The sequence below is a fragment of the Talpa occidentalis genome, unplaced genomic scaffold (genome assembly GCF_014898055.3).
Source record: "Talpa occidentalis isolate TD23 unplaced genomic scaffold, MPIMG_talOcc4v2.1 talOcc4.13, whole genome shotgun sequence".
Taxonomy (NCBI): domain Eukaryota; kingdom Metazoa; phylum Chordata; class Mammalia; order Eulipotyphla; family Talpidae; genus Talpa; species Talpa occidentalis.
In genome coordinates, this window is record NW_023601322.1 from 66,866,300 (window position 1) to 66,885,925 (window position 19,626).

Below are 19,626 nucleotides of genomic sequence, written 5' to 3' on the forward strand. Positions count from 1 at the left end.
ATATAATTCTCAGTCAGTTGGGGTTAGGTGGGTGTAGATGCCTTTTGAATAAAAGTTCCCAGCCTTGTGGAAACTTGTGTTCTTTACCATTATAGTTTCTTCACATGAGAGGGCACGCTGGCGTATGGCACAAGTTGTGGTTTTTCATCAGCCCGAATGAAGACTGCCAGAGAATCCGATACTTGGGTTACCTCAAAGCCTGATCCTGGCTCTCTGGGTACATTATAGTCACGACTGGGGCCAAAGGACTATTTGAGGGCATCCTAATCCCGCTTCTCGCTGGAGATCGCAGGTCACTTAGTCCTGCTCACCCCACACTCTCGACCCGCAGCCCTGCCCTCTCTCAGGCCCCAGGGCCCTCAATCTGCCAGCCAGGGGTTTCTGGGCTGGAGGTGCAGCCCTACCTCCCCCAACCTCCCAACTCTGCACCACTCCAGGTTCCAGTCGGCGGGAAAGGCTGGCGGGGTCATAGAGTCCCGCCCGCCCGGCGCCTAGAGCGCCCACAGCCACGCCCGCACCTCGAGCCCGCAGGCGACCCGCTTGGCCCCGCGACGCGACCCGCGCAGCCCCGGGAGCGGCGGGCCTAGTGGGGTGACGAAGGTCGGAAGTACCTGAGTCCTCGCAGGCCAGGGCGGCCACGACCTGGGGTCCTCACCGGGACGCGCTCAGCCAGGGGTGAGTACCTATGAGGCCCACCTCGGGGTGAGGGAAGCAGTGAGAGGCCGCCCTGCGCGTAGGGCCTAGCACCGAGATGGCAGTGACGCGTGGTGTGTGTGAGAGTGTGTGTGTGTGTGTGTGTGTGTGTGAGTGTGTACGTGCACGTGAGCAGGTGAGGTATGGCGAGGCCGAACCTCTTGTGGCCCGTGGGTGCGTTCTGAGGGAGGACTCGCCTGAGCCGTGGCGCTCACTCCCTGTCGTGCCTACGGTTGCATGTTTGCTGGGGGGAGAGAGGGGTTGAGAACAACTGCGACGTCACAGAAATATAAGAGGAAACCTAAAGGACGTGGGCATGCTGGCGCCAGAGTCTAGGAGCCATTCCCGCCCCCGCCCCCCAACCCTAGAGGGGGGGATGGGGCGGGGAACTGTGACTGCCTCCACCCGGGAACCAACACCTGCTGATCTGGCCAGAAAAATCGCTGGGCTCCAGGCTTTTTCTGATGTGGGGCATAATGTCTTACCATTCCTCAACCCCCACAAATCACCTTCAGCTCCAGGCTAACACCCCCATCCCTGCTCAGCCACAGCTGGCTTCCTAGCAATCAGTCCACCCGCCAGGCAACTGCCTGAGAAGAGTAGGTGCAAGTTCAGAGTCCCTCAGTGGACAGGCTGGCGGTGCCTGACCCCTCACCTGGCTCCTTTCCCGCAGTGTATTCACCTGGCTCCTCTCCCGCAGTGTATTAGAGCGGGACCTGTAGGCGTCAGGCTCCAGTGCCAGAGCTGTGGGCTGCTGGACGCTGAGTGGCCTTAGGAAAGTGAAATCACTGCCATCCGAGGCTGGTGAAAAGCACGTCCGGTAGCAATGGCTCTGCGAGTCTGTGGGCCGCAGTGTCACCTCCATGTACTTGAGCGTGCCATCTGAGCTCACTTGCAAGTTGGGGCTGGACTGCTTATAGAACTCCCGGGAAGGTGAGTCCTGGCGCCTGCAGCACTGGCCTCCACCCCCATCCCCATCTGCATGCCCCCGAAGGCACTTAGCTGACAGAAAGGTGAAGGTGACTAAGGATAAGAGACTGATGGCTGCAAGAGCCACAATGAGGTAAAGGGTAAGGTCTGAACGCTCAGGAGGGTGTGTGAGGAAGTCGCTAGATCTGGGCATTTCCTCTGGGTCCTCATCCTCCAGAACCAGCAGCACTGTTGCTGTTGAGGAGAGCGAGGGGTCCCCATTGTCCCTCACCAGGACCACCACCTGCTGGGTGTCAGAGTCTTCATCCAGTAAGGCCCGGGCTGTGCGCACCTCACCAGTATGTGCAGACACCAGGAACAGTCCCGGGGCTGTGGACTGTGGCAACAAAGAATAAGAGAGCCATGCATTGTGGCCTGCATCAGCGTCTACGGCTGTCACCTTGGTGACTAAGGAGCCAGGAGGAACAGAGCGAGGGAGACGCTGGGGGACTGACAGTTCCTGGCCTGGTCTTGGGTGCAGCACGGCTGGGGCATTATCATTCTGGTCCAGGATAAACACATGCAGAGATGTGTTGGCATACATTGGGGGAGAGCCAGAGTCTCGAACTCCCACCACGATCTGTAGCATCTGCAGCAGTTCATAGTCAAAGGTACGCTGGGCAAAGACCCGCCCATCTTCAGGGTTGACGTACACAAAGGAGGAGGCTGGAGCTCCCTGAATTTGATTCCCGACAATGGAGTAGGTGAGGCGGGCATTATCCCCGCTGTCTGGATCTGAGGCAGCCACGGTGCAGAGAAGGGAGCCTGGAGGCCGGTTTTCTGGGATGTAAGCAGTGTAGAGCTGCTGGGTAAAGTAGGGGGCGTTGTCATTAACATCTGAAATGTTGATCCTGATGGTGAGATGTGCATGCAGGGGAGGTGAGCCCCCATCCCTGGCCAGCAGCTCGATGATATAGTGGGGTCTGGTTTCGCGATCCAAGGGTTGGCTGGTTAGTAGCGAGTAGTGGTTTTCAGAAGGCTTAATCTGAAATGGCAGGTCTGGAGCAATCTCAAGGCTTACTTCACCGTTTTTCCCTGAGTCTCGGTCCCGCACATTGAACAATCCCACTACTGTGCCCACTGGTGTGCTCTCCAGGACAGGGTTGACCAAAGAGGCCAGTAGCACCTCCGGGGCATTGTCATTGGCATCCCCCACATCCACTTGAATCACACAGTGGCCTTCCATGGCTGGTTGTCCCTGGTCTCGGGCTTTTGCATGAATTTCATAGAAACTTGACTCCTCAAAGTCTATGGGGCCCAACACATGGATTGCTCCACTGCTGGGATCTAGGCCAAAGAGATTCCTCACTGCCTCAGGTGTATGGTCTCCAAAAGAATATTCTAATTGGCCATTGGTGCCCTCATCTGGATCGGTGGCATTGAGGCGGAGCAATAGTGTACCCATGGGAGCATTCTCTGGGAGTCCCACACGTAGAACTGATGATTGGAAGGTTGGAGCGTTGTCATTGATGTCCAGCACGGTGACAGAGATGAGGGTGGTGCCGGAGCGGGCTGGGATACCCCCATCCACAGCAGTAAGCACCAGCTGATGTCTAGCCTGGGCTTCACGATCCAGCTGCTGCTCTAGCACCAGCTCTGGGAACAGTTTCCCATCTTTTAGGGTCTTCACATGCAGAGTGAAGTGCCTGCTGGGGCTCAGAGTGTAGAAGCTCACAGTATTCGTGCCCACGTCTGGATCCTGAGCACTATCCAGCGGAAACCGTGCCCCAAGTGCAGCTGATTCTGAGATGCGTATCTCTCGCTCAGGGGTGGCAAAGCTGGGAGAGTTGTCGTTGAGATCCAGGATCTCTACCTCTACACGGATTAATTCCAGGGGATGTTCAGTCACCACCTGCACTGGCAGCAGGCAGCTGGTACTGGCTCCACACAGGCTTTCTCGGTCAATCTTTTGATTCACTGCTAGAGCACCACTCATCAAGCTCAGAGAAAAATAGTGCCCATTCTCCTCAGAGCCCAACCGGAGTCGGCGGCTCAACAGATCTGTCACCTTTAAGCCTAGATCCTGAGCAACATTCCCCACCAGCGTCCCCGGCTCAGACTCCTCCACCACTGAGTATCGAAGCTGCCCAGACACCCAGCCCCAGCAGCACAAGGACAACATGCACAGCACTTGCCATTTCCCAGCAAGCTGTGGGGGTGTGTGAGGCCCCATGACCCAGAAGTCCCTTCCTGGACACTGACTCTGTGCTGTCCTGTCTCCAAGGTAGACCCAGGGCTTGGAATGTAGCAGCTGAAATCTCTTATGTCTCCTTTCAGCCTCTTAAAAACTGCTCGGAGGTTTGTCTGCCTGCAGCAGTTCTTAGTCACAGAATGGCGGGGGTGGGGCTGGGGGAGGGAATTGAAGCAGAGTGGAGCTGGGGAGCTGGGGGAGGATAGGCGGGCAGGAAGAGCAGATCCCCACCTCGGCTGTGAGTCTGATTGGCCAAAAAGTCTGTCTGCTCTCTACCAATTATGAAGTCTCCTTAGTCCTGGAAACCTTAGGAACAGGCGCTGCAAATCTGTGTCACAAAAGCCGCCTACCTCCCCACTCATTTCATGCTGTGGGTTGATTCAGCCCCCTTGGCAGCAAAGTTTTACAGCTCAGATGGTGCTCAACAGGGAGGACAAAGTGGTACAAAACTTCTCAGTGTTCTGTCCCAGCAACTTCCTGCACGACTTCAGAAGCTTCCACTATTTCACTTGAACCCAAAACATGCTGTCCTTCTGGGAGAGGCAAAGCCCATGTGTTTCCCCTCCCTCCCCCATCCTGCCAAAGGCTGCTAAAGTGAGAGAAAAGATTTGTTAGGACCCTATAGTCTTGCTCTGACTCTTCATCAATGTCTTGAGGAGTCTCAGTGTCAGCTGATGGCCCCAGCGTCTGAGATCCTGGAGTTGAGCTGTGGAACGAGCATCACAGTTTGTGGTAGAGGAAGCATTTTTGGGACTTATCCTGGTCACCCTTGTTCTAGAACCTGGGCATGGTCTCTAGGCTTTATGGTTTCATCAGTTCCGAAGAATACTACTTTAAGACTCCCAGTGGCTATCTCTGTGAATTCTTCAGCTATAAACCAGTTTTCTTTTACTAAGTGATTTCACGTATTGCCTTTTCCCCAAAAGAGGTAGTGTTCTCCTAACCCCAATCTACCACATGTAGCTCAAATCTCAATGGGATCTTTATCGAGATTCCTGAAGATCTAGACTAAAAGATCTCTGCTTCCACCTAGATGCCCCTCTCCCTTGGCTCGCTCCTCTTTGTGCTCTCTGCTATGTTTTAAAGCAGAGTTCCCTCTCTGGGTTAGAGGTACTTAATACTGTGGGGTAAAGACATTCATCCCCTCAATCCATTGGGGAGTTCTGGTAGTTCATAACCTAGACCCTCATTCAGGAAGAGTAGAAAAAGCAACCACCTGGCTTGATGACTCCCTGGTGCGTCCTAGGCTTGTGCACTATATCCTGCTTTGCACCCACATCCTGGCAGCATGCTTCCATAATACCCTAGTTCTTGATCACTTAGTTTCATTTCTTACTCTCAGATAAGAACATAACCCACCCCCCGAGCACTAATCTGCGATGACTCCCCAGTTAATTCACAAAACATTTCTAAAGCACAGCATCTAACATGTTACCACTCACAAAAATGGTGACATCACTATGGGCTCTGACAGAGAAAGCCAATACTCTCTGGGATGTGGCCCAGCCATATGCCTGGATCAGAGCAATCCTCAAGCATTGGCTGAGCCTGCAAAGGTCTCACCTCTAGCCCATAGAGAAGATCAGAGGGTGGACAGCTTGGGCGAACAGGCTCCCCTGCCATAGGTGCACTGGGTGACTTCACCATCATGAAGCTATCGCTCCGAGTGGGTGCAGAAGCCAAGGGTGTACAGCCATGAGAGTGGCCGCCCACATCAACAAATTTGATAGGATCATCTGATCCTAGCTGGATTCGGAGAATCCCATTGGAAGGAGGAAGTCCCTCCCTCCTTCGAGATCGGGTGAGACAAGCACAGGTGCCAGCAGGAAAGCAGGTCACTCCACAGGCAGCCCCACGAAGACACTTAGAGAGAAGTGCCACAAATGAGCCAAAGGAGACAAAGCAAATCGCCACTAGTGACACAGCCAAGTAGAGGGTCAGGCGGGATTCTCCTTCCCTTGGAGCTGAAGATTCTCGAAGATCAGGGACAACTGGATGAGTGTCTTCTTCCAAGGACACTAGGAGAGTAACAGAGGTAGAGAGTGGTGGGCTACCACTATCCTTTACCACAATGACCAGCTTCTGTGGTGGGAGATCAGCCGGAATAGGAACAGCTGTCCGCACCTCTCCAGCATATCGAGAAACTGCAAACAGGCTGGGATCTGGGGCCTCCAGTAGCTGATATGAAACCCACGCATTGTAACCTGAATCCAAATCCACAGCAGTCACCTTTGTGACTAGGTGACCAGCACCAACTGATGGAGGAAGTGCTTGGGGACATAAGGAACCAGGCCGGGCCCTAGGGCGGAGCACAGCTGGGGCATTGTCATTGAGGTCCAGCACAAATAGACGAACTGTCACAGTGCTACTAAGGGGTGGGTTGCCCCTGTCCCGGGCCTGCACCTCAAACTGTAATGTCTGTGTTTGCTCATAGTCAAAGGATCTAGTAGCATGAACAGCTCCAGTCTGGGGGTTCAGAGAGATGAAGGAGGAAGCTGACACATCTCGATTTCTGGGCTCGAGGAGAGAGTAGGAGATAAGTGCATTCAAGCCAGAGTCTGGATCAGAGGCTGCAAGGGAGCAAAGCAGATCTCCTGGACGATTGTTTTCAGGAACAAACACCTCATGTGACCTCTGGAAAAAAGAGGGTGGGTTATCATTCACATCCGAAATATTGAGGAAAATAGTCCTGTGGGTACTCAGAGGAGGATTCCCAGCATCAGAAGCAGTGACCATGATGTCATAGCTGGATTTGGCCTCTCGGTCCAAGGGCCCAGCAGTCACCAAGGAGAACTGGTTCCTGAAGGCAGACTTGAGGGCAAATGGCAGGTAGTCGGGAATACGGAGGCTCACATCTCCATTTGACCCCGAGTCAGGGTCCTGCACACTGATGAGTGCCACCACAGTGCCAGGTTCTGCGCTCTCAGGGAGAGTTCCAAGCTCTGAGGTCACTGTGATGTGAGGGGCGTTGTCATTTACATCCAGGAGATCCACCCGAAGGCTGCAATGTTGCTCCATGGCTGGAGAACCCCCATCACGAGCCCGGACATCAAATTCGTAGTAATTTTCACTCTCAAAATCTAAGGGTCCCTGAAGGGTAAGCTTTCCAGAAGTGGGGTGCAGGCTAAAGAGGTTTCTCACACGATCGGGGGTGTGGCCACTGAAAGAAAAGGTGATATTACCACTGGGACCTAGGTCCGGGTCAGAGGCATTGAGCTGGATGAGCAGCATGCCGGCTGGTGCGCTCTCCAGCACGCTAATCCTGTAACTGGACTGCTGGAAGGCTGGGGCGTTGTCGTTCACGTCCAGCACTGATACCCGGAGCTCTGCGGTGCCAGATCTTGGGGGGTTCCCTCCATCCACAGCAGTCAGCACCAAGCGGTAGTCTGATTGCTTTTCCCGATCCAAAGGCTTCTCCAGGAGCAGCTCTGGGACCAGGCTGCCGTCGCTGCGCTTCTTGACATCCAGTGCAAAGTGTTCATTGGAGCTTAGTCTGTAGCTGCTGATGGAGTTGCTCCCCACATCTGCATCCTGAGCCTTTTCCAAAGGAAAACGCTGTCCTGGTGGAGCTGCCTCCCCAATTTCCAAGTCCAGCTGCTGCCGAGGAAATCGGGGGGCGTGATCATTCACATCTACGATTTCTACCTCCGCTCTATACATTTCCAAAGGCCCTTCGGTTACAAACTCCAGGGGCACGATACAGCTGGCACTGAGCCCGCACAGTGCCTCTCGATCAATTGGATTCTTGATGAGCAGGGCTCCGCTGTCCAAATCCACACGGAAGTGTCTTTGGTTCACCTCTCCAGCGACCTGCAGCCTGCGAGCTGACAGACTCTCTGTATCCAACAGAAAATCTTGGGCGACATTCCCTACAAAAGTCCCTTCCTGTGACTCCTCTGGGACCGGGTAGCGGATCTGCCCAAAAACGTAACCCAGGTGGCAAAAGAGGAACAAAAGGGTAGCCCCCCAACAGATTTCTACCCAGCTTCTCACCTTGCGGAGCATTGCTGCCACGCGCCAGTTCTCGACCTGGTCCTGAGAAGCCGAAGAAGCCGACCCGCCCCAAACGGCCACAGCAGCTGGAGACACCTATCTCCCTTTCCCCGCGCCAGCACTGGCGCGGCAGGGCCGGCGCTGCAAGGGTTACACGCCGTTTTTTTGCTGTGGCGGGGTAGATTTGTCTGCCTTCCACCACCCGATTGGCAGACCGCGGTTCCTGGGCTCAGCCAATAGGCTGAGCAGAGAACATCCCAATAGCAGCAGGGTTAATGCGTCGCAGTATTGGAGGAAAAAAAAAAAAAAAACAACACACCTATCTTTTCTCCTTCCTCCCGCTCAACGGCATTTCTTTCCACGGGTTATTACCTCTGTGGAGAGGCAGACAACATCCATGTTTTTTTTTTTTTTTTTTTTTTTTGTAATACACCAACTCCGCCCCTTTTTGTCGGGAAAAACAGCCTGAGCCCTAGCAACCTGCAGCCCAGAGAGGGAGTAGCCATTTGAGACTGGTCACTTTGTTCAAGCCAGTGTTGTCATCAACCAATATTCTAAATGAGTAGCTTCTGCCTTAGTCTGACTGTATTAAAGCAACAGCTAATAAGAAGCACTGCCATACAAAACTCTGCCCCTCTGCAGATAATTCAGAAACAGAGCCATATCTTTGCAGAAAAAGATTTACACATTAATGTAACCAATTAAATTTATGCAGTACACATTTTTGTTGTAACAGGAGGCGCAGCCGGAAACCAAACCTCTCTTATTCAGACACTTGCTAGTGACACACTAAATTACCATTCATTGATTTCAAGGACAGTATGGAAGGAGATGAAACAGGGTAGAGGAAACCAAAAGAGGGAGATGTTCCAAATCAGTAAAGAATCAGTGTGTTTGGGAGGCGCTAAGGACTAAATCTCATTACCTGGAAGAGTGCTAATTTTCACAGATTTAATAGCTTCCTTGAATGACTGAGATCAGCTACCAATAGCACTGAACCTACAAATCCTTTTTATTTGACACCTCCGTATGATTGATATGGTGTTAATTATCAACACAGATTGTTTCAAAAGAGCAAGCTTTTCACTTACCCGCAAGGGGCCTTTTGGAGCTGAACTTGATCTCACCCCACCCCCACCCTGATCTAGGCCCTCCTAGGAGCCTGGCTACCACTTTGCACAAACACAGAAACACAGCTCATTTCACACTGTAGTTACCTGCTAAACTCTAATCTGAGTGACAAACACAAGATCACAAAGAGAAAAATCCAGCCTGATGTGGACATGAGATTTCTCACCCAAATCTTCATCTACACCACTGGCTTCCAAAAAACAGCCACAAAACCTGTTGTTCTTATCCTTCCCATATTTTTCCTCTTTTGACCATGGAGAGGCCAATAACCAACATTCTGATATCAAAGGGAGGACTTGCTGTGTGCATTTACGAAAAAACAACAACAACAACAACCTCCTTATGAAAGATGAAGATGTAAATGAGCCTGAGCTGCCAGGGTTTATGCCAGGATTCACTGCATCAGTGAGTGATACCATCATCCACCCGGCAGCCTCAGTCTGATTGGGGGAGGGGTGGGAAGGTCATCCTGACTCAGTCCTCTCCCTCACTTCCTGTTTTATGTCAATCATCAAGTCTTAGCGATTTATCATAGTCAGCTCCTCTATCTATAGAGTGGTAGTTCAAGCATTAATCATCTCCTCAAATGTAGTAGTCTTAACTGTTCTCTTTGCCTCTAGTCTGAATATCCCCAATCCATTTCACTTATGGCTGTCAGAATATCCTCTAAAACAAAAACAAATACCCAGGAGACATCATATGTATGTCAGTTCAAAATTCTGCAATGGCCATCATCTATAGAGAATGAAAGAAAAACTCATTGGTAACTAAAGATCTAACTCCTGCCTACGTGCTTCACTCTATCTCCTACAAGACTGTATTTTACCAACATATTTAAGGTTCAGCAATGATGAAATGTTTTCCCTCTGCATGGAATTACCTGCAAGGGCCCCTCTGTGCTCCCTTCCCCCTTTACTATTTGACAAACTACTATTCAACTTTTAGTTCTTAGCGCAAGCATCATCACTTCTATGAAGTTTTCCTCAGGCTAGTTTGAGTGTTCTCTCTCTTTCCTCCCACTGCTTCTTGTATTATGCAGATCTCACTATCATTTTTTTTTTGTGTGTGTGTCTGTGTCTGCATAATGGCAGGGACTGTGCGGTTTCATTTTTTACACGGACTAGTACATAGGAATGCTCAATAAGTGGTGAATATAGATATTATTAATTAGTTCAGCAAATGTTTTTGAATACTTGGACTTTATATGAGTACTGTATATTGAGTACATGCATTTATGTGTATTACTTTTCACTTTCACAGTTTTGCAAAGTAGGCATTACCTTTATTTTATAGATGGGAAACTAGAGTTCAGAGAGATTAAGGGACTTCGCTAAAACTAAGGAACCAGTATGTGTAGTACTAGGATTCCCCATATTCCCACCCCTTCCCCTGCCCAGAAAGAAAGAATGCCTCTTTCTATAACATCTTGAATGATTTTCCCACCAATTTGTAAGCCCTATAATCACAAACTGGTCCCTTACTGATGCCTTTAATATCTGAGAATGAGACCTCTTGTAGGTCTCAATCCCTGATATTTACAAGTTCACATCAAAGCAAATCAGCACACAGTCTGTAGCACTAGAATTGGATCATAGTAAAGCCTTGATCCTACATATTCTTGATTTGACCTGTTTATGCCAGTTACGTGATTCTTCCATCTCTATAGATTAACAGATTATTATTGAGATATAATTCACATACCATACACATACAGTTTGTCAATTTGAAGTATACAATGGAATGATTTTTAGTATATTCACATATAGTAAAGTAATGCTACCATCACCACAATGTATTCATAGAAAATTGTTATCTCCAAAACAAACCCCAAACCCATTACCAATTATTAGATTTTTAAAGAGTAGTTACCTAGGTACTAATGGTTTAGAAAGATTTTTCTCTTTAGGTGACTGAAATATCTTTAAGTTGGTAAATAACATCACAGAATTTTTTAAAGTTCATCTTGCCCAATAAGGCTGGCTCCTGGTTCTGTGAATTCCACATTAATACTTTGATTCGTAAATGTGCTAATTGATAGGCTGGCAAGTTCTAAGGCAGTGGTTTTCAAACTTGCCTGCATATTGGAATCACTCAGGAACCTTCAAAAACTACTGAAGTTCATGTCCCATCCTCAGAGACTGTGCTTTAATTGTCTGGGATGTGGTCTGGGCTTCATAATTTTAAAAAGATCGCTAGGTAATATTAGTGTGCAACCAAGTTTAAGAATATTGTTGCAGGAGAGATGCCAGTTTTTAAGTCTGACCAAAAAAGAAGCAACTGCTTCTTTCTGACTTTTTTCATCCTTAACTTTTCAAATATGCCTCTATTTTGTCATCTTTGACTATCTCCAGATTTTTTCATTTCTCAGTGTTTAAGATTTTGGGTGGGTAAAGAACTGATGAAAATAATAAAATAACTAAGAATTTTAATTTAATGGTATACCAGGCACTGGTACCATGTACCATTGTACCATGCATTAATCATGTAAGACACTTGTTATTCCCTTTCTGCAAGTGAGGAGCACATTTAGAAAGGAGGTTAGTTTATCCAAGGACTCAGCTGCAAAGTGATGGAGCCTTGTTTAACTGCCAAATCCAATCGTTAATAGCAACATACACTTATCAAGTAGCAAAATAACAGTGGTTCTCAACACTTGGAAGTATGTAGGTTTCATTGAGAGACAAAGGTCTTACATTTATCTGCACATCATCCTGAATGAATGAAAGCCATCGTTCTTAGGATGTTAAGTTACCTACCTTTCACATTATATGTACACCTAAGAAAAATAATGTTGGGAGGATAGTGAATAGCACTGGAAGTACAAAAGGACTTTCATTTTGTACTTCATGTTCTTTCAGATTACCTGGATATTCAAATGTTTAATTTTCTAATTAATGGTGTAAATTATCTTTGGTTTGAGGATTAAAGATTGTCTTAATTTTTTTCTTTATACTTTTCTGTATTTTCCAAATTTTTCATAATGCACATGCATTAGTATTATAAGGCTATTTTTTAAGTAATGCTCATATCATGTCCAGTAATATGCTTGAAATAAAACATATAGGGTGCCTAGCATTGTATTTCTCTCACAGAAAGTCATCTGAGAATGAAGTACAGGACCTGTGTAATCAAAGGAAAATTATCAGCTAACTAGTTAGTAGTTATAATGCAGATGTGGCAAGGATTGGAAAGTTGGATGAATGAGGTAGTTTTTATATTCCTAGCACCTGTCACTGATTACATGTGTCTGGCAGCTTATTCCCAATGCAGATGACACCAAGCTAAACTCAGTGCTGAGCTCTTGGGTTTTTTGCAAGATTGGTTAGTTGTGGTGATGAGTGCTGCAGTGTGAACTGGGTTGCCAGATGAATCAATTACTGTGTGGGAACACAAACCCTGCTCTAGACTGATGATCACCTCATAAAGGCTGGCCATTTTAACTGGGAAGGGCCAGGTGAAAATGTGGATGCATCATCAGCAAAACATCTTCATCACTTAAAAAATAAAAAGCTCCATACCTTCCTGAACATAGAGTAGGAATCAAAAAGCATTAGTATCTTTCTGGGATGACTTGCCTAATCCTTACCTGTCCAGGAGGGGAGCTCTCTGCACCCAACACTTGCCTATAGAACACAGGATCGCAGCTCCGCAACGTGTTCTGGCAGCTGGCCAATGGGCTGGCCACACCAGGTTTCTTCAGCAGCGGGTCGCTGCGGCGGGAGTCAGTGGTGAGGTACACCTGATGGTAAAGGTGCGGTGGCATCAGGCCTCCCCTCACAGCATCCGCATGCAGAGAGGGCCCTGGTGTTCGGTATAGGGAGCTCACCGGGGTTCGGTATAGATCCCTGGACTGTTTCCACTTGTAGACTTTGAATATGATCACTCCCAATACTGTGACTGCAAACCCCACGGAGACCAGGATTAAAGAAAGGAGTAGATAAAAGGTGAGATTTTTATTCTGTTCCCTCGGGGCAGTGCCAGAGGGGAACTCAGCCCGGGCTTCTGGAGACTCCTCAGTTACTGACACAGTGAGGGTCGCAGTGGTGGACAGCGATGGCTCCCCATTATCTTTGATCAGTACCGTGAGAGTCTGCCTGGGTGAATCTGTGTCCTGGACTGGGCGGGCAGTGCTAACTTGACCCGTGTGAAGTCCCACAGCAAAAAGGCTCTGGTTAGGGGCTCCCAAGAGGCTGTAGGAGAGCCAGGCATTGTGGCCTGCATCTGGGTCCCAGCCTACCACCCTTGTGACCACATGACCAGCAGCAGTACCTCGAGGCAGTGTCTCCACTGAGCTCAGGCCGGGTCGAGGGTACAGGAGCTGAGGTGGGTTGTCATTGGAGTCAGTGACAAATATGTTCACGCTGATGTTGGTGGTCAGGACTGGAGTGCCCCCGTCACTGATATGAGCTATTAATTCGAACTCTCGCCGATCCTCGTAGTCCAAGGGCACTAAGGATGAGACGATGCCATTGTCACGGTTAATCGTGAAATAGTGACCCACCAGCCCAGTTTCAGCTCCTTGCTCCAAGAGAAAGAAAGAAAGGCGAGCATTCTGTGGAGCGTCAGGGTCCCAGACACTCAGATTTAGTATTGGAACCCCAGGGAGATTATTTTCCTCAATGTAAACATCATAGGAAGACTGGGAAGATTGTGGAGGGTTGTCGTTGATGTCTGACACTTGTACCCGCACTGTTGAAAGGGCTGAGAGAGATGGGGTCCCTGCATCTCTAGCGGTGATGCTGAGGTTGTATTCTGGCACAGTCTCACGATCCAGTGCTGCGCTGGTTTTCAAAGTAAAGTAATTCTTGAGGGAAGAGGTCAGGCTGAAGGGGAGACCTGGTGGAACCTCGCAAGTGACCAGCCCATTCTCCCCAGCATCCAGATCCGTAACGCTGAGCAAAGCGATGACAGTTCCTAGAGGGGCATCCTCAGGGACTGGACTGTACACAGAGGTGATTGTGATCTCCGGGGCATTGTCATTCACGTCCACAACCTCTACCAAAACTTTGCAGTGTGCTCCTTCGGGATTGGCACCCTTGTCTTTGGCCTGTATGTAAATCTCATGGAGTTTTGTGTCTTCGAAGTCCAGTCGACCCTTGATTGTCAGCATCCCGGTTACAAGGTCTAAGGAGAATAGTTCTCGCACGCCAGCGCGGTTGTGGCTGCCGAAGGAGTAAATAATTTCACCGTTGGGGCCTTCATCCAGATCCGTGGCGCGGACTTGCACCACGAGAGTGCTGGGGGGTGCATCCTCCAGTACTCTCGCCCGGTACAAGGACTGGTTGAAGGCGGGCGCATTGTCATTCGCGTCCAGCACAGTGATGCTAATAGGAAGGCTGGCAGAGCGAGCCGGGGTTCCTCCGTCCAACGCGGTCAGCACCAACTGGACGCTTGGCTCTCGCTCTCGGTCCAGGGCGCGCTCCAGCACTAGCTCCGCGTACTTGGTGCCGTCCTCCCGCGTCTGCACGCGAAGAGCAAAGTACTCGTTTCGGCTCAGCTCGTAGGTTTGTAAAGAGTTGCTTCCCACATCGGGATCGTGCGCGCTCTCGAGCGGAAAGCGCGTCCCCGGCGCCACGGCCTCGCTGATCTCCAATTTCATTTCCCGAGTAGGGAAAGCTGGATTGTTGTCGTTGATATCCTGAATGACCACTTCCGCGCTGAACAGCTCTAGCGGGCTTTCCACTACCAACTCCAGAGTTACTGTGCAGGAGGGTACTGTCCCACATAGCTCCTCTCGATCCACGCGGTCGTTTACGAACATCTCTCCCGTCTCCCGGTTCACCTCAAAGAATCTTCGGCTAGCTCCGGACACCACCCGGAGCCTGCGAGCTGAAAGGCTACCGAGATCCAATCCAAGATCCTGGACCACGTTGCCCACCGAGAAACCCTTCTCTCTCTCCTCCAGGGTCTCATAGCGAATAACCGCGGAAGCCTTGTGCAAGGCACCAAGCAGAAACAAAACTCCCACCACTCTCCCCGTGCTTACCAGTCCTCTCCTCCAGGCCTCTGGGACCATCTCACTCAAAGGCTGTTCCTCCTAGCGGGGTCCAGATCGTCCCGGCTTTTTCGCTGAGAAACTTTCAGCGGGTTAGCGCTTGGGCGCTGGGCGCCGAGTCCGACATTGCTTTCTGGATGCCTTTGATTTGCTCTCCGGCTGTTCAGTCTCTGCCTCATCCCGGGGCGCTGAGAGGGGACGGGCCGGGGCCAGATCTCTGGCGTCTTCATTGGCCGACAGCGGCACGCAGAGTCCCAGCCAATAACTGCACGAAGAATGCGCTAGCGCCGGGCTCTCTGAGCCGGACAAGCGCTACCGCCAGGAACTTCACTTTCCTTTGGCTTCTTTCCAGAGTTTGCAGCCAGAGCTCCTTGGCAGTATGTGCACATCGGAAACCCACCTTAGCCTGGAAAGCCAACTGCTGGGTGATGAAGCTGGCTATTACGCAAGTCTTCAAGCCAAACCAAGGCCTATTAAACACTTTTAATTGCTGTCTTTACTCGCAAGAAGCGGGATCGAGTCAAACCAAAAACAACACAACAAATTTGATTTGTTGGAGGACAGAGTTCCCATGCTATGTATTTAAAAAGGCAGGTAAAATTCCTACCACAGAATACCTGGGCTTCCAACTCGCCTCTACTTGTAAGGAAGCATTTAGTATTTCTATGGAGATAATAATAATCAGTTTCATCTCTTAGCAAATAAGACTAGAAATCCCTTTGAGGTCTCAGTAGGAAAAAAGCAACGAAGGACTCTGGCTTAACGCTGTTTTATGGAATTTAAAATTTCAGATTTCTTTTAAAACTAGATATTGTTTTATTTCTTAAGAAGCAGGTAGCAAAGTGAAATTTTCCTACATTATCTTCTCCAACGAGCACAGTCTCAATCATAGAGCATAATCTCAGCTTCCCTTTCCTTGATCATTGTTTCTCAAGGTCCATGAAGAGAAGTTGCATTGTTAGTAAAGGACTACAAAAGAATAAGAAAGCAATAAAGAAAAGAAAGAGGGAGGGAAGGAAAGTCAGTCCTGTTTACTATTTGGAAGCTTTACAAAGTGGTTGAGATACTGCATCAAAGCTCGAGAGTCTTGGAGAAATACAAAGCCTTTCACAGAATAAAATGCCTTGAGTTTTCTGCATTTAGAATTGCTTCAACAAGCAAAATAGCAGTGATTCAAATCACTAATTAGAGTCGTTTATGACATAAGTCAGATCTGAGTTGTACATACTTGGACAAGAAACTGTCCTCTAAGGATTCCTGAGTTCTCATGCTGTTTATTTAATAAGGCAGGTAAAATACCTACCACAGAGTAAGCTTCATTTGATGATGCAAATCACCCCAGTGGATAGTAGATGTAAAGTCTTATTGTCTTATACTATTTCTGTATAATTGTCTTGCATATTATTTTGATTACATATAGTCCTTTCTGAAGTGTACCTAAATCTTGAGGCAGAGAAGGAAGCAGACAGGTTAAACAGGTAGATAGGTAGATAGATAGAAGTAAATATATATTGGATATTTACTGAATAGATGAAAAGCTGTATCATTTGACCACTCCACATCCTCTATAATTTAATATCTCTTAAAACACCCAGTTTTAAACAGCCAGTTTTAACAACTTGATCACCAGATAACCAAGAAAGCTGATAGATAGTAAAAAAATATATTGTGGGTTTAGAATGTGTAATATAGCCTAGTTGCTTGCTACTCAAAGTGGGAGCCAAGGATCAGTGTAGTGGGCATCACCTGGGTGCTTGTTAGAAATGCCAAAATGCCCCACTCCAGACCTACTGAACCAGAATTTGCATTTTAACAAAATCCCTGGGTGATTTGAGTGTACATTAAAGGTGGAGAAGTACTAGTATAGTGGATTATTCAGAGGTATACTGATTATCAGTCTTTGCCCCCATTCGTCACCACTTAGTGATAATCTAGTTTTTGAAAGTTAGCTTTTAAAAGTCGAAGTAGTTTTCCCATTAATAGTAAGGCCCATGGTTTTCCTAAGACCTTTTTATAAACCAGCAGAACTTTCTTGAATCCATTGTCCACAGTGGTCAGAGTGATTTTCTAAAAATTTTAATTGGATCATGTGATTCTCCAGCTCAGAACTCCTCAGTAGGATCTCATTGCCCTTGAAATAAAATACCAAATCCTTAGCATCGTGTCCAAGTTCTCATGCCTTCTTCTTCTCTAGATATTGATATTCCGTTACATGGCTTTTAGTGTGATCACCAGCCAACCTCTTTTGTGCCTTCATGCAGACTGTTTCTTCCCTCAGAAAGCTTCTTTCCCTTCTCTCCCTTTGCTTTGCTAATTTCTATAAATCTTTCAGATTTGTGTTTCAGTTTAAATGTTATTTCCCAACGAAGGACTTCCAGTAGGGCCCCTATTAAAATAGGATCCTTTGTTATGTTCTCTCACAGGACCCTATATTTTCCTTTGCTGATCTTAGCATAATTTAACATTTTATAATTATTTTTGTTTGTTTAAGGATAATATCTGCCTCTCCCACTAAAATTAAGGCTTCATGAGAGCAGAGACCATGCTTGCTTTGATGACCACGTGTATCCCTGGGGTCTAGTACAGTAGGCACTTACTACTCTCCCCACTCCCAGTGCTGCTGAAGTACAATTGACAAGTAAAATTATTATAAATTTAAGGTGTATAACATGATGATTTCATATATGTATATATTATGAAATGATTACCACAATGTAGATTACCACAATGTAGCTTACCCTCACCTCACTTAGGTATCTTTTTGCATGCATGGTGAGAATACTTAAGATTCCACGTCTTAGCAAATTTCAGTTCTACCCTATGATACTTTTACTTATAGTCACCATTTGTACATTAGATTCCAGGATTTTACAACTGAAAGTTTATACCCTTTGACTAATATCATCTTATACTTTGCAATCTGTGGCCCTCCATGATGGCGCAAAGGGTTAAGATGCAGCCTATTAAGCTATCCACAGCCACTGCAGCATGAGTTTGATCCCCGGCCAGGGAGCTACCCACATGGCGCAGCAGACCTCTCCTGTAGCACCTGCTACTCCCCTTGGCAGTGTATTTCAGTCTATCTACGTGTTCTGTTCCCCACTCTGTCTCTGGTGAATCCTCTCACCTCTCACACCTCTGGCCTGTACCCCAGTTCTTGTATGCATAAATAAATAAATCTTTTTAAAAAACCCAAATAAACAATATAGCAATCTTCATGCTAATTGCACAGAAATCATAAAATACATTATGGACTATATATGCTGATTTGTATGTATCCATTTTCCCTAGGACTAAGCATTTTTGGAAGATATAGTCACTCATTCAAGCTATCTGTGTGCCTAATAAAACTTTATAAATGTAATGACTTGAAAGAGAAAACATAGTTTGCCACGTAGCCAAGTAAAGTGTGGTAATATAGTGCACAATGGAGAAAAAACAAAGGTAACATAACAAATTGCCTGTGTCACTGATATCCAGGGAACAAGGAAGCACCAGTACATAGGATCAATAAAATTTCCCAGTCTCTCTGTTCTATTTTAAAAGAGCCTCTGTTAATGAAATGCAGCAGACATAATTTAAAAATAGATTGTGAATATTGTATCGTGGTCAAGAATGAAGCCTCAAGTTCCAATACTGGGTATTATACTTAATGGTTATGTAACAATGAAAGTTTTATTTTAAACTTCTCTTTTATTTCCACTGTCTGTAAAATGGGTATAATAGCATACCATTATATAAACATAGACATCTCAATCTCTCATTTAAATCTTTTAACAGCTTTATGCTTACCATATAATTCACCTATATAATTATTTTTAGTAAACTTATACAGTTATGCAAGCAATACCACAATCTAGTTTTAGAATACTTCCATCACCCCAAAAAGTTCCCTCATATCTATCTGTGTTCAGTCCTTGCTCTGCCTACCTCAGGCAACCACTGACTTAATTTCCTGTAGTTTTACTTTTTCTAGAAATTTCGTAAAATACATAGCCTGTTGTATGTGGCTTTTTTCACTAACATAATGTCAAACTCAATTTTTTATTTTGTTTTGTTTCTCAACTCTTAACTACAACCTTAAATCTGTTCTTTCTCCAGCCTTCCTCATCTAGTAAGATGTACTCAGAGGTGCTTAGAAGTCATTCATAACATCTTTTTCTACAACCCCATATTCAATTCATTATCAGTTCATGCCAATGCTTACTACTGCTAAAATATATTTTGAATCTATCAATTCCTTTCCTCTTTTGGCTACCACCTCAGTGAAAGCCATTTTAAATATTTTCATTGCTTCCTTTCTTGTCTTCTTACTTCCTCTTTTGCTTTCCCTAAGTTCCATTTCACATGCAGAAACCTGAGGAAGCTTTCAAGAATATAAATTAAACACACTACCTGCTAAACATGGTGCTTATTACAAGGACTGGCTACATAATTTGTAGGGCCAAACAAAGTGAAAATAGGAAGCTCCTTGTTTAAAAATTGTTAAGAATTTCAAAATGTTAACAGTAGAGCATTATCCCAAATGCAGGACCCTTCTATGAACGGGGACTAATGTGACTACATAGGTTACATGCCCATGACATTAGTTGCCTAGGACAAAGGAAGTTCTCCATAAACATAACCTAATATTATAGCTTAATATTAGGTAAAT

The 19,626-nt window shown here is 47.0% G+C and overlaps 1 protein-coding gene across 40 annotated transcripts in view; it reads right to left on the minus strand.

The window, feature by feature from the left end:
• The window catches only part of LOC119243347 (protocadherin gamma-C4), a 177,396-nt gene that overhangs the window by 17,883 nt on the left and 139,887 nt on the right, over nucleotides 1-19,626 (minus strand). For 2 of the 40 annotated variants that reach the window (XM_037509105.2, XM_054694313.1), the window contains exon 1: nucleotides 7,847-7,972. The exons of 32 other annotated variants lie outside the window; for them this stretch is intronic. In XM_037509105.2, coding sequence (XP_037365002.1) covers nucleotides 7,847-7,858 — 12 coding nt within the window. In that variant the 5' untranslated portion in view covers nucleotides 7,859-7,972. 6 more of the 40 variants (XR_008551427.1, XM_037509093.2, XM_037509089.2 and 3 more) reach the window with 6 other exon arrangements.